Source organism: Nipponia nippon, unplaced genomic scaffold (genome assembly GCF_047370975.1).
Source record: "Nipponia nippon isolate SJK-2023a ecotype South Korea unplaced genomic scaffold, ASM4737097v1 scaffold_13, whole genome shotgun sequence".
Classification (NCBI taxonomy): domain Eukaryota; kingdom Metazoa; phylum Chordata; class Aves; order Pelecaniformes; family Threskiornithidae; genus Nipponia; species Nipponia nippon.
In genome coordinates this window covers 14,372,591-14,399,561 of record NW_028262324.1, presented here as the reverse complement: position 1 = coordinate 14,399,561, position 26,971 = coordinate 14,372,591, and the positions used below count along the sequence as shown (strand labels likewise).

Below are 26,971 nucleotides of genomic sequence, written 5' to 3'. Positions count from 1 at the left end.
GAAATAAAACGTAATAAAAGGAATAAAATCTGAATTCCCATCTCTGCAAAGAGTAATTCCACAATCCATATATTTTTTGGTGGCTTTCCTATAAGGTGAATACTTCTGCATGGCTTTATTTCCTAGACCCATTTTCACTGCCACCTTGAGTCAGGCTCACATGAGAAACTTATTCTGCTTAATACAAAAACCTTTCCCCAGATCTTAAAATGGCTCTGAGTGATCCTAAATTTCCTAAAGCCCCCGGGGAGCGGGGTGCGTGGGCACGAACACGCGCTGGCCCTGATCCCCTCCTTCCAGCCGGGCTCAGGAGCTGCGAGCTCCAGCTGCAGCGGTGGCCTCCCCGTGGGACAGCCCCTTCTCTTGGCCTTTCCCACCAAGGAGGATGGGTTTCCAGGTGGGCATCCCAACTTTTGCATGCGCATCAGAAGCAAACTTCAGATCTTCACAGCTCTGTGCATAGCTGCCTTTCGGACCAGCTAAAATGTGAAAAATATGACATTTTCCATGAGAAATGGCTTATTTTTAGTTCTGCAGATACCGCAGTGGCTTGCGAGTGAAACCAGGCACTATATGGACTGAAGTAAAAATACCGATACCTTACAAAGTTAAACCACGGACAGAAAAAAGGGAATTTGTTCTTTTAATCACAAAAACAGTATGACACACCTTCACATCCCAATAGTTTGTTAGGTTGTAATTTGCCGAATGCAAACAATGTGGCGCCAGATGGTGCTGATGGGTGAAGGGACAAGGGGTCTCGGGCAGCCCGGAAGGCAGGACAAGCCGAATCCATCCCTTTGAATTTCAGTGTTCTCGGTGCTAAAATCAGAGAGAAGCCAGCTTTGTCGCAAGGAAGCCTCAGCAGGCAGGATGGGAGAGTTTTAGCTTTGGCTTCAGTAAGACTTCAGCTCTAATTTGCTGTTTGTTAGGTCCCACGTTAGTGTTTGCATGCCTGCCCACACAAAGAGTGTAACATATGTTTTAGATGGGATCCTTTCTTTGAAGCAAAATGAAACGCTAAAGATTTTCTTAGCAAATATCTCCTTTTGAAAACCTCTCCTCGTCCATCTCAGGCAGACATGAGTTAGCGTCTGTCCACCGCATCGCCACTAACCCTTACGTAAAGTGTCCATCAGGTCGGGTCCGGAGGGACTGGAGTTATGGGAATAACTGACTTTTCAACTCATTGGCTCAGCAACCTCATTAATTTGGCCTTAATCAAAATATTTCATCCAATCTGAAAAAAGAATTATGTTTTACTTAGGCATTTCTTAACCACCTCTAATATTACTATCAAGATTTTAAATGTTGTTTTGAGGAAAAAATGCTCTGAAACATTTCTTTTTGGAAGTGTGGAAGTGAAACTTTTTTTAGTCTCTTTTCCAGCCTGCCACGTTGCCATATTTACCACCGCGCTAACAGTTGTCAGAGATTATCTGGCTGAGTCACAGCTTTTATGGGCTCAACTCCGGTACTAGAGACGCGAAGCAGCTCCTCTGCAACCCAAGGTTTATGTTGGCATAAGCGAGATCAGAATTCGCCCTTCTGTTTACCATTTAGCTGAATCACCCCATCACAGACCAACTGTCATCTGTCACTCCATACTTTTAATGGTACATTGCACTGATGTTGTCTATTTTTTCCCCTTCCTAGCAGCCCTGTCACTCTGGTATGTGCTAATCTCTTCTTCCAGGCTTCTGTTGGATCTCTTAATGACGATGCCACTGCAATTTAGTTGTCGGGTTTTTTTTAAAAAAAAGGCAAGAGAGACTTTGGGGAGCTAGAGGCAGAATCAGATTTGTCCTGGAACTCAGGCTGCAGACTAAACAGACCTTGATCTTTTGGGAAGTGCCTCCCAAGATGCGCTTTCTCCGTGCAGTCCCAGGCATCGCTTTCGCTGGGGAGCGGAGGAGGTACCCCTCCCACGGTCAGAACGGGGCTGCATCTCTCCGGCTAAGTGCGTTGCAGAGAATTAATTAATTTTAAAATTACATTCTCTTCTTAATGCTAGGGACTCACTGCAGCTCTGTATTCCCATGGCCAGTGGACCAGAAATCTTTACCCAGTGCTTGGCTTCCTTGGGGCCCCGGTGGTGACAGCGCTTCAGTGCTTATTAACCCCTGCGGTGACAAAGGACTCGCATGGCCCTGGCCAGCGCCTTCGCACAACATCTAGTGCCCGGTTCGCATCTCCAGATGGGGAGGTGCTTTTCTAACATCTGCAAGATGAATCACATATTGTTTTTGTATCGCAATAAACAAAACAGGGAGAGCAGTGCCTTGAAAAGGCAGTTCAGCTGTGGGAGGAACTGCCCGCCCAGGGCAATGTGAAATATTTCAGTTGTTGAATCTTATTTCCAGCCCTCACAGGGGTGTATGTGGGTGTGGGTGTAGCGGGGAATTTAAGCTACAATAATCTTCAGCGAGTTTTTCTACCCATTTTCCATTTGTATAGTTAGATTGTTCATCTAAGAATTTTAGCTTTTTTTTTATTTTTGCAAACATCTACAAAAAATTCCAAAGTTTGTTAGTGACCTCTCCAAAATTACCCATATGTATGTGAAACAAGCATTAACACCGAGCAGTGAATTTAGTGTGAACTATCACTTAGCTATTGCGGGTAGCGCCTGTGAATATTAACCCATTTGGGGGTCCACATGTTTTTATGTTGGCGAAGGTTTTTTGTCCCTGCAAAATATGAGTTAACATATGCACCATTTTGATGAGTCCAAGTTCAGGATAAAAATCGGTTGGCTAGTTCAATTGCTATATGTATGCGGCATATAGTATACATAACTCGTAGAGGTCCATCTGGTAAGAGAAATAATACTGTGTCATTGCATAATATGTGTCTGGGTGTGCGTGTATTTCTCAGTACTCCTTCTTTGTCGTGATTCCACGGTTTAATTTAAATACGTGTTTCACTTCTCTCCATATTTCAGGTTTATTACAGAGTATGAAAATCAGGAAGCTTTTTGTTCACTTCATACATCTCTTCCAACAAAGCCAGACATCAGAACCCAGCACAGACTCCAGAGTGATTATTGTTACACATGATCTATGGAGCAGATAAATTACAGCTTGATTTTTATAAGGTATGTTGAGCCTGCAGGCTTCAGCAGAAACAAAAACAAAACAAAACACAAAACCTTGGTTTAACTAGTAATTTGAGGAAATATGACAAACCTGACATGGAAGTCACAGAGCAAATAAATATGCACATCCATCATTTTGTAAAATAATGCCTTCGCTAGAGAGACCTCTGCTTGCTGCAGTTTGCAGTGTAAAATTTCTTTGTGGTTTACTAGTCTCAGATCCTGCTACGTGAAGAATCAAGTTAGTTATAGTTGAAAGAAACAATTGTATGTATAAGAAAACCGGTGCCATACAGTAAAACAGTGCAAATATCAATTCGTGTGAGTCAAAACTAAGTTGATTTTAGGACATATTATAATATTCCTGGAATGTTTAGATGTGGTTTTTCTTCATAATATGATTGCTAAAATACCGGTCGGAGAGTCTTTTCTTTTATTGTAAAATAATCTAGTTCCTAGAAATAAAATCACCTGGTGGTTATTGCAGATATAAAATCCTACTGCACACAAAATACAACAAAAGGCATTTTCAGAGTCATCTTCTGAGCACAATAGTTTTGTTGGTGCACTGGAAAGAAATTATGTGTGAAATTCTCACTTCAGGAATCAGCTTTTGGTACCTACTATTTTTTGCAGCTTGCCAGTATTTGGAAGGTTTTATGTGATGCTGAGGAACACCATCAGTGCCCTTTGTGTGAGATCTGCCTCGTGAACAGTCCCATCCCTGCGGAGTCAGGGAACGGCAGTTATCACTGAGCTGGAGTTCACAACGCAGCAAAATGTGCCTGCTCAAAGAGGAGGCTGTGGTATGGGCGCCGATGGGGATGTCGCCCTTGACATTGGGAGGAGGGGTTTACTCAGTTTAAGGGCTAAATCTAACATTTTATGTCAAAACGCCTCTGGATAAAGCACAAAACAGAACCAAATGCTCCACTCCTAAGGAAGCGTCTTCATCAAAACCACGACCCCTTTCATGCTCCATTCCTGATCCAATGAGTCCTTAGGTTTTTCTTTATTTGCAGGGATGCTTCTTGAACAGGCAGGATGGAGAGGAGCCAGATCACCACCACACATACACACGCACATGTCCAAAATTCCTGCCAACCTAGAGAAGGAGACGCTGTGCCACGTGCAGGGAGGTGGGTCTGGGTCCTCCCAGGCAGTGGCAGGACGTGGATCTCCAGCGCCCTGTGCCTGGTCTCCACCACGTTCAGAGAAACCCCAGCGGATGGTGCCTGGAAGAGAGTGGAGGAATTCCCAATGGGGCAGAAGTACAAACACAAACTGAGTAGCTCAGCCATGTCAAAACTGCCATAACTCTGAGAATATACAGAATTAATGAGCTCTAACATCCAAAGCTGGAGTGCCAAAAAGTAAAGGATTTCAGGTTAATAGGTCGGGAAGTAGGGCTGAAATCCCTTCTGAGGTGTTTGCCTCCTTTATTAGATATGATCCTCATAGCCTGGCTGGGAGGTCTGCAGAAAACTGTCTAAATTGGACTACGAGCCTCATATCTTCCACTCTTAACCACAAGACCATCCCACATATACAGCAAAGGGGGTGGTCAGAAAAATAAGTCTAAGTTTGACCTCTACAAACAGCTGTTTTGGTCTGATCTTGGCGGTTTTGGTCCATAGGTACGATCTTATGTTTTGGTCTGATCCTGCAGTTCTTGGTCAGGCAAACCTTACCTGAGCCACCTGGAGTGTGGCTTATGTGAAGAGTCTATGATCTACTCCACTGCCTCTTCCAAGTCGCATCTTGCAATTTAAAACCAAAATGCATGTTCACTACTCTTAGCATTGCAAAACCAAAATAACTGGTTTGTGCTTCATCCATAAAATTGCCAGCTACATTTTCATTCTGGAATCATTACGCCAGGTGTTTGTCAAGGAAGATGTACAAAGCAGACAGAACATGTTTAGCATTTCATATACCAGTTTGAGCTGCGGGAGTGACAGGTTGAAAAATCTTGTTTGGACTCATAGACTGAAACCGTTTAATGTAGAAGTCACTGGTGGACTATAAATATGGAAAACCAATGTGCCATATTTTTATAGAATCCCCATTCTGCATGTCTTTTAAACATATTAGTACTTCCAAGAAGCTGTAGAATCTAAACTCACCAATTTTTGCTGTGAACATCTACAGTTCGTCAATGGGTGAACCTTCAGAAGCCCAAATATCTGCACAATATACAATTCCTTTGAATGTGCACTCATATTAACTGACCCCGCAAAAGCCAACTGTGTTCTTTTAGGCTAGGAATTACCCAATTTGCTCACATAATCTCAGCAATTACATGTTCATCTTGTTTAAATATCAGACCTATGGTGTCATTTACGTAGTATCTGATCTTTCTACTTAACCTCAAAGATATTAATCTTTATTAAAGGGGGTCAGAGGCAAAGAGAGGGAAGAGATGCTGGTGACAGATATTCTGACAGCTAGGAAAAGTCATTTATAAAGTGAACATCAGTAAACATTAGGGGTGACATATTGATATCAGCAGCAAGTAAACAGATGGCCAAGCTAGGATGAGGTATTACACCTTAAATTGTGGCAACCATTTTTTTTCCCAAGGTTGATCTTTCGTATTTTTTAAAGAGAAATTTACTATTATGCCTCCTGCTTCCCCTATGGTAAAATGCCAGAAATTTGACTGAGATTTACTTAAAGTGACAGCAATGCCCCATTTTGTCCAAGAGAGATGATCACTAAATGTCACGTCTATCTACTCTCATGTGGATCACTTATTTGACATGTTCGTGTCTAAGCTTCGTGGTGGTTTGCAACATGTTTTCTGGTGCTCTAAGGCAATTTGAAATCTTGGTGGTGAAAATGTGAGCTGGCCAACAGCAGTTCATTCAAATAAATAAATAATAAATTTGGGATTTGTTCCTCTCCATCCCAAGGGTGTCAGGCCAGAAGTAGGCAAAAAAAGCCCTTACAAAACCAGACCAAGAGCATATGCTTCTGGTCAGGCTGCGAGAAGGCCATTGCTGGTGGGATGCTCTTGCCATCTTAGCTGAAGTCAAAGCACGCCAAAAAGAGAACAACCTCTACAATTTCCTCCCTTTATTTTTTCTAGAAATCTGTGAAATGGTACAAAAATCTGAAATAGGGAAGAGCGTGGGTTCTCCCACTTTGCTGCAGAACCGGCTTCTTTTTTCCCCACTTTGCTCAGTTCCTGGAGGGGGAGATGTGAAACCCAGCTGGGTACAAAAAAACCGGCTGAGTCAAGAGCACAGGCTCCTGCCGTGGGGAGTCCATTTACATCTCCTGCTTTGCTGAGCCTTGGAAGTGACCTAAGGAAAGCAAAATGGAAAGCAAGGTAGAAGGCTTTTTGCACAAAATGGAACAGTAGTCATGAATAATTACTGGCTTTCTACCTTCTTTGCTATTTTAGCTTCTCTTTCTTAGTAGTTATTGCCTTCCAGTCTGAAAGTGTGTCTGTAGATTGATGAACTAATTCATGCATGTTTTGGAGACCATAATGCAGCAGGCTGAAGAGTCAAGAATTAAGGTGTGTGCTGGAGATGCGGCCTCCCACCAGACCCAGCTTTCTTCAGCGGTCCCCGTGGTCCGGAGCGAGGGAACGCTCTCACAAGAACCAGGCTCTGGGACCCTCTTAGCAAGGCCAAGTGCTCTTTTTCCCATCCTCTTTTAAAAATTTCTATCAGTCCTGTTGAAATACAGTGGTTAATAATAAAAGAGAGGGCTTAAGTTCTGAATGCAAGGACATAAAGACATCTAATGAGTCTTAATGAGACTTTGCATTTGTTTTCACACCAGAGATTCAGCCAATCTGCACAGGTGCCCAAATACTTATGAATTTTGAGGTGGAAATACTACAGTCACAAAATATAGTGACAATGTTGAGTAATGGCCTATCCTGTTGACTGCCCCGTGCTATCTGTGCAGTCATAACCTCGGTCATATTTGCATGACCAGGCTATCCCAGACTAATGGCAGCTCTATAAAATTTTAAGTTTTTTCCTGCAGATATTCCTTTAGATGCCCAGTTGCCAGCTCACACTTCGGAGTCACAGTTTAACTCCTAGAAAACCTGCAGGAGCAACAAAACCAGCTCTCAATGTATCCTGTGTAATATGAAAAGAGGGGGTTTTTTTACCGTATGGTGGAAGATTAAAGCCATTCTAAATGAAAGTAGAATGTGTAACTGGATACAAGATTTCTAAATAGGTGGCACATGTCAGCAGGCATTACAGCAGTGTCTTTAGGTGAGCCTTTGATATAGACTGCTGAATAGTTCAGTGAGATAGATGCGACCATGAGAGAGTTTCACAGCCTTGATTTGTTTTCCAGCTAAAATAAATCTGAATAGAATAGAGTTAAATTACCTGTGATTTTTCTGTCTTTAAAAGGACACATAAAAGCTCATGAGATCACTGCGCTCCCTGGGAAAAAAAGGGAAAGAAAAAAAAAATCCAGGAAAACTATGAAAGATTCATTTTAATGGAATCCAGGTTTAGCTGTTTCATATTTAATAATGTTTAATATTTCATTTACTACTGGGGACTCACCTTTTTCAGAAGAATGTAAGATTCAAGGCACTATCATGCATTAACACTTTATGTCTGACTGTAGCAATATTGTTGGGGTTGGCATTGGAGCTGCTGAAGCCTGATGCAGAGAGCCTGGAAGCAACAAGGTTTCCTTCTTTTTTCCTACAGCCAAAATAGGAGCCGAAGCCCTGGAAAGCGGTGGGGTATAGCTGTGAATCCTAGCAACAGGCGGAGAGAGAACTGTACGTTTCTTCACGTCCTCCAAGTGTTGGTGCCTTCTGGTACATAATTTACAGGGAGCAACAGAGACCTTGGAAAGGCCCTTTGTGCCGTTGGATGAAGAAAGGGCACGAAAGGACAGTTTTTCCAGGGGGGTGGGTGAGTTATTACAGTTTGGGGGGAAAAGCAAACAAAGCAACACTCCAGAGTTCATACTGTTGTTGCTATTGCACTTTCCTTCATCACAATGCCCTGCCTATTGGTGTGGGTTTTTTTTTTTTCAATTTTCTGTGCTTTTAATCTTTTTTAAGCCCTTCTCAGTGATAATGTGGGCTTTTCTTTTCGAGCAAATGCTGAAAATTTACACTGAAAAGTGTGAGCATAGGGCTCTGCAAGAAAAATCCATAATTCTGCAGTCTGCAATGAAGCCATGAGCGTTAAAACCTATCACCTGCATTTCACAGAAAGGAAACTGAGACCTGAGCACATAGTTCCTGGAAGAAGAGGCTCCTTTTAAATATGCAGCAGGTCTTGTCTTGCCAATATTAAACTAGCTGTTCTTCCTGGAGAGTCTGTCAATACAGTTTGACCTCTCTCTATGGATATTCTTCAGAGCCTGAAGCACTCAAATAATCTAAAAGGGTCCCCTGACACCATCCTAGGAAGGTGGTTTTCAGTCAACTGGCTTCCACGGAGCCTGGGACAAAGAGCAAGATGGGACCTCCAGACTCCTTGGTCCCATCACCCCATTCAGACATGTACCATTTCCCAGCTGATGCCAGTTTGTTAATTTTTGCCACCAGTTTTCCCACTGGGAGAAGCTTGCAGACTCTTAGGAGTTTTGCCTGGATGCAAACTGTGGGAAGAGGGGCATTGAGAAGAGCTGGGACGGAGGGCATTTTGTCGTGCAAAGAGGCTGCTGCTTCTATTAAAAGATTAATTTTGTAATAAGTAGCACTAGCGGGTTGTTGCCTTGGACTGGACCAGCTGCTGCAAAGACGAAGCACAGACTCAGACAGAAGGTTGCAGCAGAAAAGAAGGATTTGGCTCCCAGCTAGCACCAAAGCTGAAGAAGGGTCTTACGAGCCCTTTTGTCTGGGGGGGCATGTTCAAAATGCACTCCCCTCCTGGAGCAGCTACCTTCAAGATTTTCTAAAAGGATTTATTGCTAGGAGAGGGCAAGGGTTTTTTTTTGCTAGCAATTTCAGTTTCAGCTCTCATCGAGGGGCTCTGGCATTTGCATAACTTCCCACGGAAACTGAATCAATGTTTGACATCATGGAACAGAATCTCAGGCGTGATTTAGCATTAGTAAGCCACTAGTCATCAGCATACTGTCATTCCCCTATATCTGACATCTTAATATAGTCGGCCCCATGCACACACATGTTCATCAGCAGCAAATTCTTATGCTCTCACCATGCATGAGTTGTTTAACATGTGCTTGCACATAAGAACATCCAAAAGACACTGGTCCAATATGATCAATTTTCAGTGCTCAAAATGCATTTTCTTTTTAGGTAAGAAGGGAATTTTAAGACCTCTTAAATAATTGAAGATACTACTGATACAATCAAAAGTCAAGCTCCCCAGGATGAAAATGTCTAGATGATGAATAAGTTAATGGAACTAAAATCCCAGTCGTAGCTGATTAGGGGACCAGGAGAGTTTATCAGAGATGGGAATGTACAAGCCCAGTCACAGCCTGACCTTGTAACGAATGAGAGCTGAAAAGCAATTAATTGAGAAATTATCAGGGAAAAGCGAAGTTGTATGGTTGGTTAGGTAAAGCAATATGTCAATGGGCCAGGGATTGATTTGGCTAGAATACCTCAAGGTCTCTGTTCTGATGATTCAGGACTTGAAGGAACCGGCCCGAGCCAAGCAATAAAAATAAAACAGGGTTGGCAGAGGGAGTCATCAGTCAGCACGGTGGATCAGTGTTCATGTATTATTTAGCTGATAGTTAAAGGAAGTTATCAAACAAGAGCAGTCTTTAAACCCAACTTCTGTCCCCCGGCAAGGGGAAATGAAGGGAGAGAAAAGAAAATGCTCCATTGTGCCAACGCTCACTGTCCTCAGCCAAAACACTGAGCTAGGAGATGGGTCCTGGGAGCAAGGGTTGCCATGAGTGTGTGTTCACGGCGAGGGATGGTCGGTCCGGCTTGGGGCTGCAGCGAGGCAGTGACAAAGACCCACTGACTCAGTCCAACTCTCCGTGCACAGCCACTGAACCCCAGAAGTCAGCACTGCACCAGCTTCTTCCCTTGGCTTTTCCTTCCTCCCTTTGCCTGCCAGCTGACTTTCTGGTGTGCATTAGAGCACAGGCAAATCTAGATGCAGTTATTCAGCCTCTGCTCTGCTTTGGTTTGACAGTAGGTATCATTTTCTGCTGTGATATTGTCTTCCTTCCTGCTGCCAACAGGCTGCACAGGACTTCTGCTCCCATCTGCAGCAGATACCAGTACCTCTCCCAGGCCACCAAACTAGCAGAGACCTCCTGCCCCCTTGTATCTTGATTAGATCAACTCATCCACACATCAGCCCTCAACGTCCTACACATTTGGGAAGCTATTGCTGAGACCAAGACTTTGGCATGTTGATCTGAGCTGCAAAACATGGCTGGAAACACAGTTCTTCTCCTTCACAAGATGCTTTAGGATCTGAATATGGAACAACCTGAATGAGAACATAGTATCCTGTAGCTCAGGAGAACAGCAAAGCAAAACAAATGATATATAAAGTCTTCTAGAAAGATCAGTGGGTTGGGTGAGAATAGCTGTCTCTTTGCTTGTCTTGTGACAATTCACTAAATAACACTAAACTATGTCTCTCTCTCTCTGAAGACAGGAGAAAACCCCCGCAGAACCAGCCGGCACATGTTTCGTGGCAGGATCAGGGCCTCAGACACCACAAACTGTTTCTTTTTGGGATCAAGATCCTGAGATGTTGCAGAAAATTTGGGCTGGAGGTTTGTTGGAAAACTACAGCTAGCTTTCCCATCAGGACAATATTTTAAGTTATGTTTTTTTGGAGAAAGGCTTTCTAAATATTTCAGATTTGATACTGGGTCGTTTTGTCATTTCCTTGACAAAACCTAAATGACAGCCGCCTCTGTGGCTGAAAATAGGAACGTCATTAACATCATAGCTATAGTGGGGCAAGAGACAAAGTTTTGGCAGATAAATATAAAATGTCCGGTGACGCAGATATAGGATGGGTGCTTTAAAGTCAAGGCTACGGAGTGCTGCCTGGAAATAACAAAATAAGGAAAGATTATAGCACGAAGAGAGACTTGCATATCCCCATCACAGCAGAGATGAGTTGCACTGGGCTCTGCTCTTTGCTCAGCAAGGGTGTGGGTGGGGAGGGCGGCCGAGATGCGTGTGGGCCTGGTTTGGTTGTGGGTGTCTTGTGAAGGGGGACCCTGAATGGGGAGTTGAAGGAATGGAAGGAAACTAAACTGCTCCCACGGGAAAGCAGTTCCCTTTCTGAGACTGGTCTCTGACTGCAAGGAAAGGTCAGAGTCCAAGAACACTGGAGATGGGGAGTTAAAAACCCCACTCATCCAAATTAGAACAAAGCTGTGATTTTAGCTTGTTAAAGCTCAATATGTAATAAATACAAGAAACTCCCATATTTCACTGCAAATAGCCATTGCTGCTGCAAACACAGGTTTTTAGAAGGAAATCCCAGCAGCAGCTTGGAGATAAAGGAACGACTTTATCCCACTGCCTATGGACATATCTCAACACGCACTCATTTCTGGGACTCACAGTATGTCACGCTCCATGTAATGCATTTTCCATTTGTCCTGACCCGAGAGCTTTGCATTCAAGGAGCAGATCCCCCAAGTGAATTCATCAGGAGGAATAATAACCAATGCATGAGCTTGGAGTTGCTGGGCCAGCAGATCCATCCTGCAGTTGTCAGTGTGCTGAATTTCAGGGTAGCATAAATGCAGTCTCCCTTACTTAGGGACCAGAAGGACACAGCAATATTTTTCCAGCCTATTTTATTGAAATGAGAGAGAAAGAATAAACATGAAGTCTAAGCAGCAGCAACCAAGACTAGCTAGCAGTACCCAGCAAGGGGGTCGTTAAACAGAATATCTTTTGTGAATAAAGGAAAAAGGGTTAAATGGTTTCTCCCATTCCAGCAGATCGCCTCGATGCTGCACAGGACAGCAGACGTGATCTGCGCGGGGCATCTGGAGACGCCTGGCATGGGATCCTCAGTCTGGTCGCATGGGATGGGACAGGTACCCATCATGTTCTTTCATTTTTTCTGACTTTGGGAGCTGTGTGCATTCTTGGCTGTGTAAGTCAGAAAAGTTTCCTTGGATTTGTACCATTTTATGCCAGGATAGCATTCAGTCTGATGACCAACTTGGGATAAATGTATGCCCTTTCTAGAGTGATTTACTACCTTACCTCGCTGAGCATTTCCGCATAGGTGAATAAGACAGGCTCAGAGCCACTACTTACTATTAATAGTGGATCACTCTGAGAAAGGAAAATGGGATTTGCCCCACTATGAGCAACATCGTCTTTTCTCCTTTGTTTTCTTTTGGGGATTGCGTCATTCCTCTCCGCTGGGGCTGAGCTGCTGCACAGTCTCAGTACAGCATCTGAGAGAGTTATGAACTGGTAGTGGAAGTGCGGGCATGTCCCAGCACTAATCACATGTTATCACCTTATGATAATTATCAAAGCTGATTCCAAACGAATCCTCTTTGGAGAAGGTCCTTGGCCTGCCCTCTGCTCTGCAAAATGCACGAGGTACCGCTTGTGCAAGCACAACAATCACCAGCAGTAAAATCAGTGAAATCCAAAATGTGACATTACATTGCATGAAGCACCTAGCTAGATGTAATCCCTGAGACATAATAAATTCATGTTGTTATGGTAGAAATCAGGAAACATTTGTAGATACATACAAAAATTCTGTCTGAAAGAATTCTGTGATCCTCTGACGGTTTGCATGTACACTTTATAGTTGGTGGCATGATCTTGCTAATATGGGTTTGTGCATTTGCAAGCTGTGCAGCTGCAAAAACCTAGAGACCAATTCCTTGCATGATTTTTTTTAACTTAAAGGTACTGATACCTGAAATTCTTTTGTACTCCAAATACCACTAGAAATGAGACAGCAAAGGCAAAGCAGAGGTACCCTCGTACGAACAGAAGATTCATGGCTTTTGAAGCACCCTGCTCCACAGAAGATGTGCTGGAGTGCACTCTGATCTCACATAGCTGGGATGACATTCACAGATTTGGCCCCTTTATTTTCTTTATTTTTTTCACTGATGGTCAAAGACTTTTAGTATAAAGGCTGTGATGCGCTAAGATTGTCACAACATGGAAGGGCAGGAAAGTGCCCAGTCTGGAGTTTGATGCAGTTTCCATTATAAACTAAATGAAGAAAGCCCATCAAATGCATGGGACGCTTCACACCAGTAGCAGACTGGTGTGTACTTGTGTGTGCACGAGACCACCAAGGGAGGGAAGGTTGATCAGGTACTACTGACCCGTATCTAGGACTCATTAAGTGCGATGTGCTCCTAACTCTCCCATAGATTTCTTATACAGGTTCAGACAAACCATTCAGCTCCTCTTTTTCCTTCAAGTCTTGTAAAATGTGAAATCATTATCTTTTCATTCCTAGCATCTGCCAAAGCCCCGATGGAGGGTGGAATGACGATCCCAGGCACAACTGGAGTGGGGGTCTCTGGGACCGCTGGTGGTTTTGCCCCCCATATTTGTAACAAATCAATTTAAATTTATGATTCTCTAAGGAGAAGGAAATCATTCAAGCAGGCAGGCTCTAGGTGTCAAAGGGGACCCTCATTTCAAAATATTGTGTATTAGACTCAAATGGAGCTTGGTATGAGAGACAGGCTTAGTTAAATCTGTAAATCTCCCATTTGGGCTTGTTGTTGTTGCAAAGGGTTAACAGACACTGCAAAACATTTCTAGGATGAAGTGCTAAGATTTAGTGTACTGAATTAATTCTTAAATTAGAACAGGGGATTTGCACATGATTTCTAAGGGAAATTATCTTCTGGGTAAAATTAATACAGGAGATGTTTCAACATCTGGGATGGCATTATTATGAGCAATGATTACCCAGACATTGCCAAAGAAAGAGATCAGAGTAGACTCTTTCTTTTCCTAACCAAAATAAGCTACTCACCCTGAAGGAAGAAGACTATTTGCAAAAGCACTGGCTTATTTGGAAATGCACAAAAAGAAGTAAATTCTATATGAAAAAAAGCTGCATGCTTTGCTAATGGGCGGTTGGGAAACAGAACGGCAGACAGTGACGGTACCCTTTTATACACGGGCTTCAGGCGTCAGTCTGCCTCGCCTTTGAGCTCTTCATCAAAAAAAGGTGCTTAATGCAGTGCTACAGCTGTCCAGGTGTTTAATGTTCAGAGGTTAAAGAGGAAACGGACTGGCAGATGTGACCTGGAAAACACAAAAAGGGATGGTTGGTCTGTCCACTCCCCACCCAGAGACCACCATGTTCATCCAAATGCCTCATCTTCCTCCAGCCTGTAGAGGGCTGGTTTTTCCTTGCTTAAAATTTAAATAAGGCAGAGAGTAAAGCCAACGCAAGACCTGCTCGAGTTGTTTTGTCAAAACAATCACACACCAGGAGGAGCTTATAAATATTTATTTTGCTTCAGAGTATTTCATTTTGTCAAGAAAAGAGGAGGGCGCTTGAGTGGGAAAAAGAAGACCGCTGGCATGCCGGCCCCTGCTCCTTTCATAGGAAAAACCACCGATGTTTAATTTAAAAGGGCATAAATATAAGAGAAATGCCTCTTTACTTTCATGTTAGTAGCTGGCTATTAAATTACATCACAAGTGCTACGTGTGGGACTAGGCAAGTGCATGGTTATTTCTGTCTTCTAAACCAGAGTGCAAGTCTCAAGGTAATTACTTTGGATCCAAGTGTAATTACCAACTGATCTGCAGGAACATACACAGTAGTGACATCCATTCGAGGCAGCATTAGAGCCTGATGATAACACAGCATCATTAACACAGCTTAGCACTTCCATATGTGGCTACAGGCCGTGGTTTGCCTCGGGAAAGGCCTCACGGTTTGGTGACCGAGTCTGGAGATCGCGTCAGAAGTCACCTGAGATCCTGTCCCCGGTCATCACGTCTGCGTGAGCGGGTCTGTGTGAACAAATCAGTGCAGACAACAGCAAACGTGATATCCTAGTCATGGGAAATTAAGCCGGAACAGACTTTTTTTTGAGATATCTCTCCATATTTTGGTATTTCTGCAATCTGTCCTTACATTTTTATTTTCCAAAGCATTGAACCCCCTGAGAAGAAGGAGGGTGCTGAGTCCTGCTGCCACCCCTGGGGTCACTACCTTTTTGTTTAGCTTTCCTCTGTTTTACTCTGCTTTAATGTGACAGCATCATGCTCAGATTTTGGAGTCTTTTCTCTTGAGCTCACACCTCATCTGTCTCCTTTTGGAAGACAGCAGGTATAGGGATTTTCTTTTCTTTATTCTTTTATCTTTTCTTTCCAAGGCTGCAAGCATCACAGTAAACAACCCATTTATTCTGATGGTCTTGAAAGCTTTCTCTACACCTCCAAGAAGGTCAGAGAAAAGCTTCAGAAAGAGAAAAGGAGAAAAAAATCCTCCTTTCTTTAGAAAATTGCCTGGTTTGTTACCAGGCCTTCCTAGCGATACAGTGCTCCGAAGACAATGCAGTAGACCAACGTTAAAAATTAACACGTATTAAAGAAAAACAAAATACATTTTTTTTAAGTTAGTGTTTTCAGATACCTTTAGTTGTGTCCGTTCTAGATTATAAACATAAACAAACGAAAAGATGACAAAACACAGCTTGACATAATTTCCCGTAAGAAGTATGGGACATAAAATTATACAAATAAGCAAGAAAATATCTCCCAGCTCCTGTGGGTAACAATACATTCGCACACAGCTCAGGTTCAGTGATGTTAAAGTGAGATTGACAGAGTAACTAACCCCTGAAGGAGGTTTTCCATTTTGGGCAGTTCTGCTAAACCATGCTTGATGAGCTCAGTTGCACAGAGATATCTTTTTCCCTGGTTTTCCTTATATGCTGGTTTTATCAGAGCAACTCCACAGATGTCAGTGAGACATTTTGTTTTCAGTTACATCAGTGTAAATCACAACTGATCTAGTGAACTCAGAGATACCCGCTTTACAGTGATACCTGTGACATTAAGAGTTTGGTGCCGTGGTATTATGACAGCTTAAAGCCCCTCCATGAAGAAACAAAGTCAGGCTCAGCACTGTCCTGGAATGCATTACAAAGCATGTTTGTTATTGCAAGAAGACAGCATTTGCCTTGGCTGTGAAAAAGAAAACGAGATCTGTAACAGCTAAGATTTCATCTCTACCATTTATCCAATGAGATTTCCAATCCTCTTGCACAGATACCCTGCTGCTAACATAGCAGTCAAGATCAGAGCACTTAATCAATCATTCACTGAGGACAAATATGCATAATCTGAATTAGAACAAACCAAGGCATATTTTATATGACAGCCATACAGATTTTTAAGAAAAAGCATTGGCAAGAAAATTTCATGAAAACAAAATTGTCTTGTGTTTATGCTTAAAGTGGTAGGTTTCCCAAAAGCTTCTGCGGAACTAGGTAGCCTGGAATATACAGGGGCAAATTCTGCTCTCCCTGCTTTCCCTTCCACATTTTCATTAATAAACTAGAGTTGCATTTGGCCCCTCTGGCTCTGAAACAGAAAGCCTGCTGCAGACCTCAATATGATGTAGAGTCCTTCTTAAAAACCTTTCATATTTTATGATCACTGTCAATTCTCTTATGATCAGTGTTGGTTCAGGCTCTCATGAATCAAAAATCAGCTCATGGCATGCATCTTAGAGCAACCTTTTTGTCTGCAGGTAGCAAAGGGAAGTGGCACTTTGAAGAAGAAAAACCCTCTGCCTTCAGAACGAAGCACGGGCTGCATGGGAGGCTGGAGCACGAGCCGGCAGCTTAGACCTCCTATTCAGGCTCAGCTCTAGGCATGCTGGGTGACCTTGTGTTCTCCCATTTTCCTCTGGGTGAGATATTATTTATCCATGATAATAAAATACAGGATTCTTCCACTACAACTCATGGTTTCATCTACTGTGTCAACTTGCACAAGCTCCCTTGGAAAAAAAATAAAATCAGAGGCATTAAAAGGAGCAAAAAACTAAGTATCTTTAACTGAAGCCACACAGCTTTTATCAGAGGTCAGGCCCTTGCTGCCCTGACTCTGCAGGGTGAGATCTCCATAGAGGAGCATCCCAGCGATGGCTTTTCAGAGCAGATGATAGTTACTGCACAGCCCACAGCGCCCATCAGTTTCAGATACCCTTCAACATTGGGTACAAACCCAACAAGCAGCAGGAGGGCTTGAGCCCAGCCAAGCCACTAGCAGGGCAGCCAGCACTGCCTCCCGAAAGGAGGACTTTTGCAAAAATGCTGAAAATATCTGTGCAAACATCCCTTTCCCACATCCCGCTGCAGAGTGGGCTCTAAATAGTTGTTCTCTCTTAGTTCTGCCTCTGCTTCTCTGGAAGGAGCAAACGCTCTCGCAAAAATTCACACATCACCAAAACCTCCCGTGGGGAGCGGACTGCAGTTTATTGCCAGGTTTGGGGACTTTTAAATAAGCATTTCAGTCCCTGCACGAAAGCAGGTCTGATCTGGAGTGCAGCAGGGCTCATTTTCTCTCCTCTGACTCCAGGTTTTGGAGGGACTTGTGAGGTTTTTCACGGACAGCCGCCAAGATGTCAAATTCTTCTACCAACCAGCTTGCTGAGGCAAGGCGTTGCCGTCAGTGCTGCTGACATTGGCAGGTTTGATCAAATTGGTTAGGGAGATGTTGGTGGAATCAATGACCCAACATCTCTTGAATTAAAGGCAATGGTGAATACCCCAGAAATGCCTGGAAAAACAAAGTCAGGGCAATGCTGAGGACTTTGGAAAACTTTATCTTGGGTGTCTAAGCAGGAATTTATATGCCTACTTATTTTTGCATCCAAAGGTCAGATATGGATTTTACTAAGATCTCCAAGCAGGAGAACTGAGTCTCAGCTTCAAACATCAGAGCTGAATGTCAAGTTGCTTTATGCTTAAGGACAAGACAGAGCCTTCATTTTTGTCTAAGTTCATCTCAGTGTTGAGAGAAACCCTTGCTTCTCTGAAGCCTCCGGGAGTTAAACCCCAAAGTGCAGATACCTCCCTGTTAGCACAGCCACACTCTGTAAAATGCAAAAGTCCTGCCTCTCTTTTGTCTCCAGTAAATGAAAGAAACTCTACCCCTTCCCATCCAAAACCCATATATATTTTTTAAAGTGCTGACTTCTTCCTTATTTGCAGCAGTTTCTGTCTGCCAGCTCTTGACAGCTCCAACAAAATTTCTGCCCAGAGCTAGATGGCCCAAGCTACTGGTATGGTTGAGGCACATAAGCGTTGAGGGCGGTTGCAGCGATACAGTTAGCATCACATCTTGGATTCCCCAGCCTCGTTTATTGGGTACCACTGACAGCCCAGGGGACTGGGGGATGCACCAGTCCAAACAGACACCATCTCCCCGGGGAAAAAAATCACCATGTCCTCGTCAGCATCGGGCCTTCGCCTTATTGTCCTCCCTCCATTTCATGGAGCGTTTATGCAGGCTGGAGCCAAGCATCCAAAGCAGAGAGGAAAAAAAAGGCTCTGCAGGTACCAGCGACCTGGGAGCAGAGCTCCCACTTTTCAGCACCCATACAATTTCCAGAAATCACTTTGAATTACATTTTAAACTTAGGTGCTCAGTTAATTCCCCCACGAATCCCTGCTAAAGCACCTCAATGCGTGGCCTGACTTATTTTTTTCACTTAGCTTTATTTTTTTTAACATCTCAAGTTTTGACTCAGTCACTTGAATGGGAGGCTGCTGTGTGAAGGTGGACGAGGATGGACTGGAGCATCTAAATGGAGGCCCCCAAACGTGAGCGTTTTTCCCTTAACCTTCCTGCACCATTGGGAATAATAATTCCTCGCAGGGCTGTTGCACAGCTTGATTCATTAAGGCTTATGAAGTGCTTTTAGCTTTGGCACTGGAAGGCTCTGCGCGAGTTATTTTGGACTGCTCAGGTGTTAGGAAGAGAGGCACACTGCAGAAGGAATACAAATAAATCAAGAAGAGAAACTGCCCCTTTCCTCCGTCCAGCCCCTGCCCCCCACTGTTCTCCATCACTGTTGGTGTCAAACAGTTAATTTACAAGCCCAGCACTTTACAAAGCCCCTGGAGCACCAATTGTCCCTTTCTCATGCAACATCAGCTCCTCAAAAAAGCCAGCTGAGTCTCCGGGGGTCATCCTGCTTCTGCCCTTCCCAAGGCAACTTGAGCCCCTATCCAAAACCGCCTGGATATTTATTTTCAGCCAAGTCAGATCCAGCATCTCCCCCTTGAAGCATGATGCTGAAAGCACTTAAATAGCCCTGGGGTGCAGGGTGGCTGCTGTTGGGGCTCTGAAATGTGCCATGTGCCTGGCCAGGGAGGCAATATTCAGCTGGTGAAGGTGACCCAGATATCCCAGCCAACCCGCCACCCATGAGGGCAGCATCCCCACGCACCGCGCCAGAGCCACGCAGGGACAGGGGAACGCTCAGCCTGGCAGGACAAACCAGGAGAGCAATAGGTAAAGAAACAAGCTTGTGGCTTGGGAAGGTAAAGGCGGTGGATCTCTCACATGGCTTTTTTTTTTTTCCCTCCCTCGCTCCATCTCCCTCCCCGCCTCCAGTCTGTTGCACGGGAGCTGGCGGCCATGCTGTTCCAGTTCAGGGGCTCCTGCAACAGAAAAGATCAGCTGTTGGAGAACCCATGGAAAGCCCTGGGGGAGAGCCATGGCCGCAAGGTAATCAGCAGGCAAAGTTATTACCATTATGCTGCTAATTAATTCCCAGCTCATTACGTTTCCTGTGGCTAATTTGTACTCGCCGCTGATTTGATTAAACTCATCTCTATGCTAATAAATGTGTTTTCCATTTGTTTTAGCGACTGTAGGAAGAGAGCCCGGTATTTACATATTTTGACGTTTATCAAATAAAATGTGGCGCCTGAATTAATTCTGATCTGATTTATAAGTGGGGGGGGAAGGGAGTAAGGGGATGCTGAGGGTCAGGCGTACATCGCGTGTGCGTGGCGGCGGGGAGGGGGCCGCGGGGATGGGTGATGCTCCTGGGCATTTCATCCCCACCAGCCCCATCCCGCCCAGCAACGGCTCCTGCAAGGTGTATGCCACCTCGCCGGCCGCTCCCCTGCCATTTATTTCCCCTTTCCAGCTAACTTTCGAGATGCGGGGCTTTGATTTGCAGGCATGTCGTACGGTTCACCAACACCTCGTCAGGTGGATTTTTCTTTGTCTTTCAGATCTTGCTCTAAATGAAGATTAGATTTACACTGCAGCACCTAATTATGAGCAGTGACTTTGTTTCCCAGTTCCCTTTGGCAGGACTCGCTACAGTAATATCGGACGGCTTGGATTTCTAATCAGATAGGGACGCACATACACCTTGCAATGCATACATAAATAAATATATTTTAGGCACGTGTTTTACCCTCTCTCCCCCTAGTAAATGGCAGGGCAGAAAGCTCTCTCTGGTCCTCGAGCAGCTGACTTTTAAACCCAAGACTAAATCTTTGGGGCAGATCTTCAGCAAGTGAAACTCCATTCAAAACAGTCGCCCTGTTTCCTGTAATTAACTGCTGCAGCATCAGCCTCCTCTTCATTTGGGGCAAATCCTAACAGAATAATACTCTGAGAGTGTAAGTTGGCAGTATTTGTGCTTTTACATCACTTAAAGGTTTGTGAAATCCAGCCTTTCCTTTTCCTAGGAAAACTGGCAATTGTCACCAAGCACATCCCCTATCTCTACGTGTGCGTGTTCGTATGTGTCGTGTTATATTGGTGCACATACGTATATATCACAGGGGGTGGAGGCCAGCCCCTCCGTACGCAGCATGGCTCAGGGCAGGCTGGGATGGGGGCAAAGCAGGGAAATGCCCCTTTTCTGGGGCAGGAAAAGGCGCGCCGGCTCCGCAGGGACGCCGGGGAGCCCAGGGTAGGTCTGACCCATCCCAGCCCTCCTCTCTGGTTTTGTCTGGAAGTTTGGCTCAAGCCGAGAGGGATTTTTTTCCCTCTGTGTGCTCACTGTCGGCTGGTTTCTCTGGTTTCTCTCCCAGGTGCTTCACGTTTGCACGTCACACCAGCGGCCCTGGGGCAGCCCACAGCCTTCATTCACACTCCCAGCAAAAGTTTCCCAGCAAAGAGGAGCCCCAATGATGCCACTTCTCACTCTGGCAATAAGACACCTTCCACCACTGCTGCTTCACCCCGGGCAATCTGGAAACAGCTTGATTGCTTAAGTAACAATTAACAGCCTTGTCTTTTGGGAGTGCTTCTGGTGTGCTGTGCATCCCCTGCTCCGGAGCCTGTGCTCTCCTGCAGTGTTACCCAAACTGCGGACATCCCCCAGCTCCTTCCCGCTCCTCATCCTTCCACGTGGAAGGGCGGTGGTGGGCTGCACTGTGCCACCGAGCCCACGCCCGGCTCACCCGCAGCCGTGGTGATGCTTTCGCAGCTTTTGCGCTTGCTCTGGGGCTGCGCGGACATCCCCGCGCTGCTGCCCGGGACGCGCAGGGTGAGGGTGTCCCGCTGGCGATGCAGCACAGGTCCCTCGTAGGGCCGGATCCAGCTGTGCTGCCAGACGTGGCAGCAGCTCCCTGGGTTGCTCCTAAACCAGGTCCTCAAAAAGGACGTGGAAGAGCCCTGTCTGGAGCGACACCGTGCTCGGCTCCAGGCGTGAGTCCCGGCGACGGGGCGATGCCGGATCCTGAGCACCGCCTTGGCTGCGCAGCCAGAGACCCCGGCGTTCCCCAGCATTGTCTCAGTATCACTAGAATAACCAGCTAAGCCATGCGGCGGTGCAGTTGCCGGACTTTTCTCTTCCTATAAAAGGTTTTAAGCCTTTGCAAAACCGGGAAGTATTACCGAGAAAAAAAACCCGCCTTGTTTCGCATTAACAGTCTTTGCTTTTCCTGGCGAAGGTGGGACAATAGCCACACGCTGCATGGTATCAGTGTCACAAAGAATGGACCCAAAAGGCTTCAGCTCAAGACAAATAAAAGTAACATTGATTCCTTTTTATTTTTTTTTTTTTCCAGCTGGTATCAATGCATTAAACAGCCACGCTGGAAAAGTGAAATTGATTCAAGGCCTTCAGTGCTCCCTGCCAAAAAAGCCTCCTGCAAGGATCTATTCTGTATTGAATTACAGTCTGGAAAAGTTCAATAGGTTATTGTACAAACAGAGAGCAAAAGCCCATCAACAATGGAGCCAAAGTGATTGTGCGGCTCCTTTGTGTTTGTCAGCCCCGTGCCCCTCGCAAGCTCGGATGTTAAATCAGTTTAATTAAAATGGTGGGCTTCAAATGCTTCACATTTTTTTAATGCACGTCCCTGTGTAAAGACATGTAGGCTGAGGTTGAAAGCTGCCTGCCTGTGCTGACAGCCCCTCGATCCCTTTCTTGGTCCCTAAATCGCAGCGGATTTTTACAGCTGCGGAGCACTGCTGGCAGGCGCTGGGTCTGAGCAGCACCCTTGGCCTCGGCCGCATCCAGAGCTGCCCGGTGCCGCCCTGCAGCCTGTCCCGCCAGGAGAGGCGGCCCCAGGGCTGGTCAGGTCTCCCTTCAGCAGAAGGTGGCGGTGACACGTGGCACCTGCGAGCGGGGGACACGCACCGGCTGGGCACCTGAGGTGTGTTACCCTTCGGCCAGCCCCTGGCTTTGCAGGCTGGAGCTGTGCTTCGGGGCAGTATCTGTGCAGGGGACTTGGCTGTGGGACCCTCCAGCACTGGTGTCCTCCCCGCAGGGACGGAGCGCTCCCCAGGACGCAGCAGGGTGAAGTCCCTGCGGCTGCAGCGGGTTTGTCACGGGTCCCACCACAGGGTCTCCTTCAAGCAGGCAGGAGACACTCACGGTGTTGTGCTACATCACGGTTTCTAAATCCCCCTCTCCATTGCTAATTAAGATTCAAATTGAGTATAGAAATCATGTGTAAGTAAGATGCTAATTATTAAAGCCATTGATCTCCCAGACAATAAAGCAGACTCGCTTTTCTGGCCTGCCCATGTTTTGAGGTAGCTCTGAGCCCTCGCAATCATAAACGCCCGGGATATCTGGAAGCCACGTTTGAGAAGTGTGTAAATGATTGATTTTGCAGGGAGGTGAAGTCCTCATCTTGCTTTGAACAAAACCTCTTTACGGCATCCTCAGCCCCAGCTGACCCTGGCCACACATCTGGCTCTCTTGGTAACTCAGATCCCCGTAATGACATGCACTGAACTTTCTTCCCCCGCCTTGCTGGACATCCGCCTGATGCCCTTGTCCATGCTGCACCGTTGCACTTATTTCTTCATTGGAGTAAACAGGATTTGCTACCCTGTGTGCACTCAGTGGCTTCTCATGCTGATTTCCCATGCTCCAGCTTGGGGCCACCCAGGAGGAGGGGTGCACTTATAGACAGTGCACGTGTGCGGCTGTGCACACACACCCCCAGCGCAGCGCTTTCTGGGGACACAGGACTCGCGCATGGAGCCTGCGCCCAGGGCCCCAGCACCCCGGGCTGTGGGCACTCACCCATCGGGCCGCCGTGCCCCCGCGGCTGGGTGCAGCTGCACGGGCAGCGGGCACACTCCTCCTGGGCAGGCGGGCAGATGGCAGCCAGTTCAGAGCTCCTGCTCCGACTGGACATCCCGCAGCCCTTCTCCTCTAGCCATAAAAACAGCCCTGGGAACAGAGCGTGGTTGGAGAGACCAGAGCTCAGCAGGCGTCCTTGCGAGGATGCTGTCTGTCCGTCCTCTCCACTCCCATGCTGTCCCCGCCAGCACAGTGAATGGTGGGAGCACGGCCTTGCCGGGCTCCAGGAGCAAGGCTGGGCGGGTTTCTTCATGAGCCATATAGCAAACCCACAGAGCAGGATGGTTTCATCCCCTTGGCCCCAAACTAAACAATCTTCACGGCTGAACAGCCTGCCTAAGAGTCATGGGAAAAAGGTGCACATAGTTTGAAAAAATACATGAAAGGATGGCTGAAAAATGACAGGGAGAGAAAATGATATGGAAAGCAGAGCACAACCAGTATGGGGCCAGGCTGCAAGGTGGGGTGGCAAAGCCACAAGCTGGGAGGATGAAGGTGGCCGGTGCTTTAGTGGCCGCAGCAAAGGCAGACTCGAGAAGGAAAAGGCTTGGGCTGCAGAAGAGAGGGATGCTAGCCTGGAAAGACAAAGTGCAGTACCACACTGCACCAAAGCGCTGGAATTAACATCAAAGCAATCCTGGAGCAAATGAGATTACAGTATGCATGTTAATGAGGCAGCAGCGCTAATCAGCAAGGCTGCCTCGCTGGGAGGGCTGCACTGCCAGCTCGTGATTTCTGTTGTCAGGCTGGACTGGGCTTCCATTTGCAGTGAAGATTTTGTTTCGTTTAAAAACCATCCGTCTTTTTGTGGGGTTTCTGGCAATCTCAGATTTGATTTGATTTCTTCAAGTAGATGTCTGGACCTCCAGGGTACAGAGAAAAACTTGGAAATGGGATTGAAGTGGTCCCCAGAGCCAAACTGAAAACGACTCCAAGCCAAGGAGCGGATGAAAGTTGCCCAAAATGTATTTTACTCTATTTTTAAACCTCATTATTTTTAAGCCAATCTCACCAGCTCGCAGAGAGCTGAATACACGGCTTTGCACAATAACAGGCAGTATATATGTGTGATAAGCTTTCCTACGGAATACGAAGCCACTCAAGATCCGAGGGGTCCAGCTCTGCTCGCACTTCTAGCAGGTTTTTTTCCGGTGCCACAATGCTGACGTCAGAGTTACACTTCATCACTGAGCTCCAAAACGGGAGCTTTTTAAAGTCAAGAGCCCTAAAAAAAGCACTTGCTTGGGAGTCATGTGGCTTCAGGCAAAAAGCTATAAAAGGGGCAGCCGGCCCCCCCCCCCGGGAGGTTTAGCTGGGCTGGGGAAAAGGATGGCGGGAAGGTCAGGGTAAGAAGGGCATCATGAAGAAGGAAAGGATTGAGATAAGGAAAGGCAGATAAGCTGCTCACAAGAATTAAAAGGGCAGGATCCACAGCAGAGGACAGGCCTGAGCCCTATCTCTGCTACCACCCAGCTGCCTGAAACCTGGGATGCTCCCAGAGGCCAGGGAGCAGATTCATCTTGGTCAGGGAGGCTTTGGAGCAGGGTCAGGAAAAGGGAAACCTTTCTGGAGCGTTTCATCTGTCTCTGTAGCAAACTAACCCCTTGGGAGCCAGAGGAAGGCGGAGAAACAGCCACACCAGGGGATGGGAACGCTGCGGCATGGGGTACGAAGGTGCAAACCGCCCAGGGAATCGGCCCCAGCCTCCTCAAGGTCCCTCTCAAACCCTTTTTAGGAAAAACACCATTCTGATCAACTCCCTTTGCAAGGAAACGAGGCTTGTTTTGATCTATTTTTCAAACAGCCTTTCTTCTTGATTGGAGAAATTGGCTTAAATGGGTCTCTTTCTCTTTTCTTAAGCAAGTCTGCAATTCATTTCTGCTTCCTTCTCTTTTCAGTGATAATCTTATTTGCTGAAATTGTGACTAAAACAGAATTTGAGTTATTTGAGTGTTTATAAAGCAGAACGATATGTTTTATGTTTAAGTTTGCCATGCAAATGTGTCTCTTCTGCAGGTGGCCCTGAGTAAGGTGCAACAGTGGGTGCCAGGAGAGCTGAGACTCAGTTCCCAGCTCTCGTCCAGCTCTAAGAAAACATTTTCTGTCTTTTCCTTTCCGAGAGGGCAGTGATGCGGCTCAGCTTTGCAGAAATCTTGCGTGCCTTAATGCAGAGGTGCTGCAGGAACGGGTTCCCAGAGCTGCATTTCACTCACTGCATCTACCAAGTGCATAGACCTGGGCAGAGCAGCAGAGGAACGGGAGGAACCAGACACGGCCCTGGGAAGGTGCAGATGTACCTCCCTTCTGCTGCAGATTTACATGGCTGGGAAAAGAAGCTGTTCAGTAGTGCTTTCCATGCCAGGGAAATCATTAACAAATTAATCATTTACTAATTAAACGGCATGATACCCATGTAAAGGGAGTGTGATTATCCTCTTTTGTAAGTCAGGAAACTAAATGGCGTTTCTGATTTTAGACCAAATTTGCCCTTCTTGCAACTCCACAGCTTCTGCTGCCACAACCTTTGCTCCGTGGCCAAAGCAGCTTCGTTAGAGCACCCGTCTCTGCACGCCGGTGGGAGAAACCACCCTGATTTGCACTGTGTGAGGCACCATTGCTGCCTGACGGCTGTTCCCAGGCTCCTTTTGGAAAGGGCTGGAGACTTGGTTGGTTTTTTTGCATGTCCCTTCAATATAGTGTGGATGCCAGAGGGCTGGAAGAGCCAGACAAGGAGATGCGGCTGCATCCTGGCTGGGCATCACGAAGGCTTGCTGGGTGCGCGCATGCCCTTCGCCACCCCTCCAGGTGAATCACAGACTGCCAAAATTATCTGCAGAGTCAGGAGAAGTGAGAGCAAAAGGAGAGCCAAAGTCTGATCTGCTTCTTTTCACTCTTCTGATTTTATTTAGATCACGCATGTGAGATTAAACCTCTGCTTTATCCCAAATGAGTAGCCTCTGGCAACAGGCGGGATAGGTGAAACTTCATCTGCGGCATATGAGCATAAATTTATTTAAAAAGTGAGAAAGGGTGAAATTAGGCAGGCAGAGCAGTGGCAGTGCTGTTCAATGAAGACCATGGAAGTACCTTCCTCATTGCCTGTTTGAAGCAAGTCTTTGGGATGCAGTGAAAGAAAATCTATAGTCAAAATGCCAAGCTATTGCATCGCAGGAATGTTTGTCCTTGCTAAGACCTCTCACACCGCCCCTACCGCAATGCCTTCCACTGAATTGCTCAGACATAGCAGAAACTCCCCAGAACTAAAGTCAAAGTGCTTCCCCTTACTTCGTGATCTGGAGGTGTCCAGCACACAACGGCCGACACAGCACGGCAGCCCGAGCCCTGGGCACCTACACGG

General features: G+C 46.0%; 1 protein-coding gene across 1 annotated transcript in view; it reads left to right on the top strand.

Moving 5' to 3' along the window:
* LOC148056556 (uncharacterized) overlaps nt 1-16,905 on the top strand; it is a 64,798-nt gene extending 47,893 nt beyond the window's left edge. Inside the window, exons 2-6 of the mRNA XM_087750322.1 lie at nt 2,945-3,097; nt 7,795-7,868; nt 10,692-10,816; nt 12,005-12,106; nt 16,783-16,905. Coding sequence (XP_087606448.1) covers nt 3,063-3,097; nt 7,795-7,868; nt 10,692-10,816; nt 12,005-12,106; nt 16,783-16,905 — 459 coding nt within the window. The 5' untranslated portion in view covers nt 2,945-3,062. The remainder of the gene's footprint in view (nt 1-2,944; nt 3,098-7,794; nt 7,869-10,691; nt 10,817-12,004; nt 12,107-16,782) is intronic.
* Nucleotides 16,906-26,971: the final 10,066 nt, after the last annotated feature.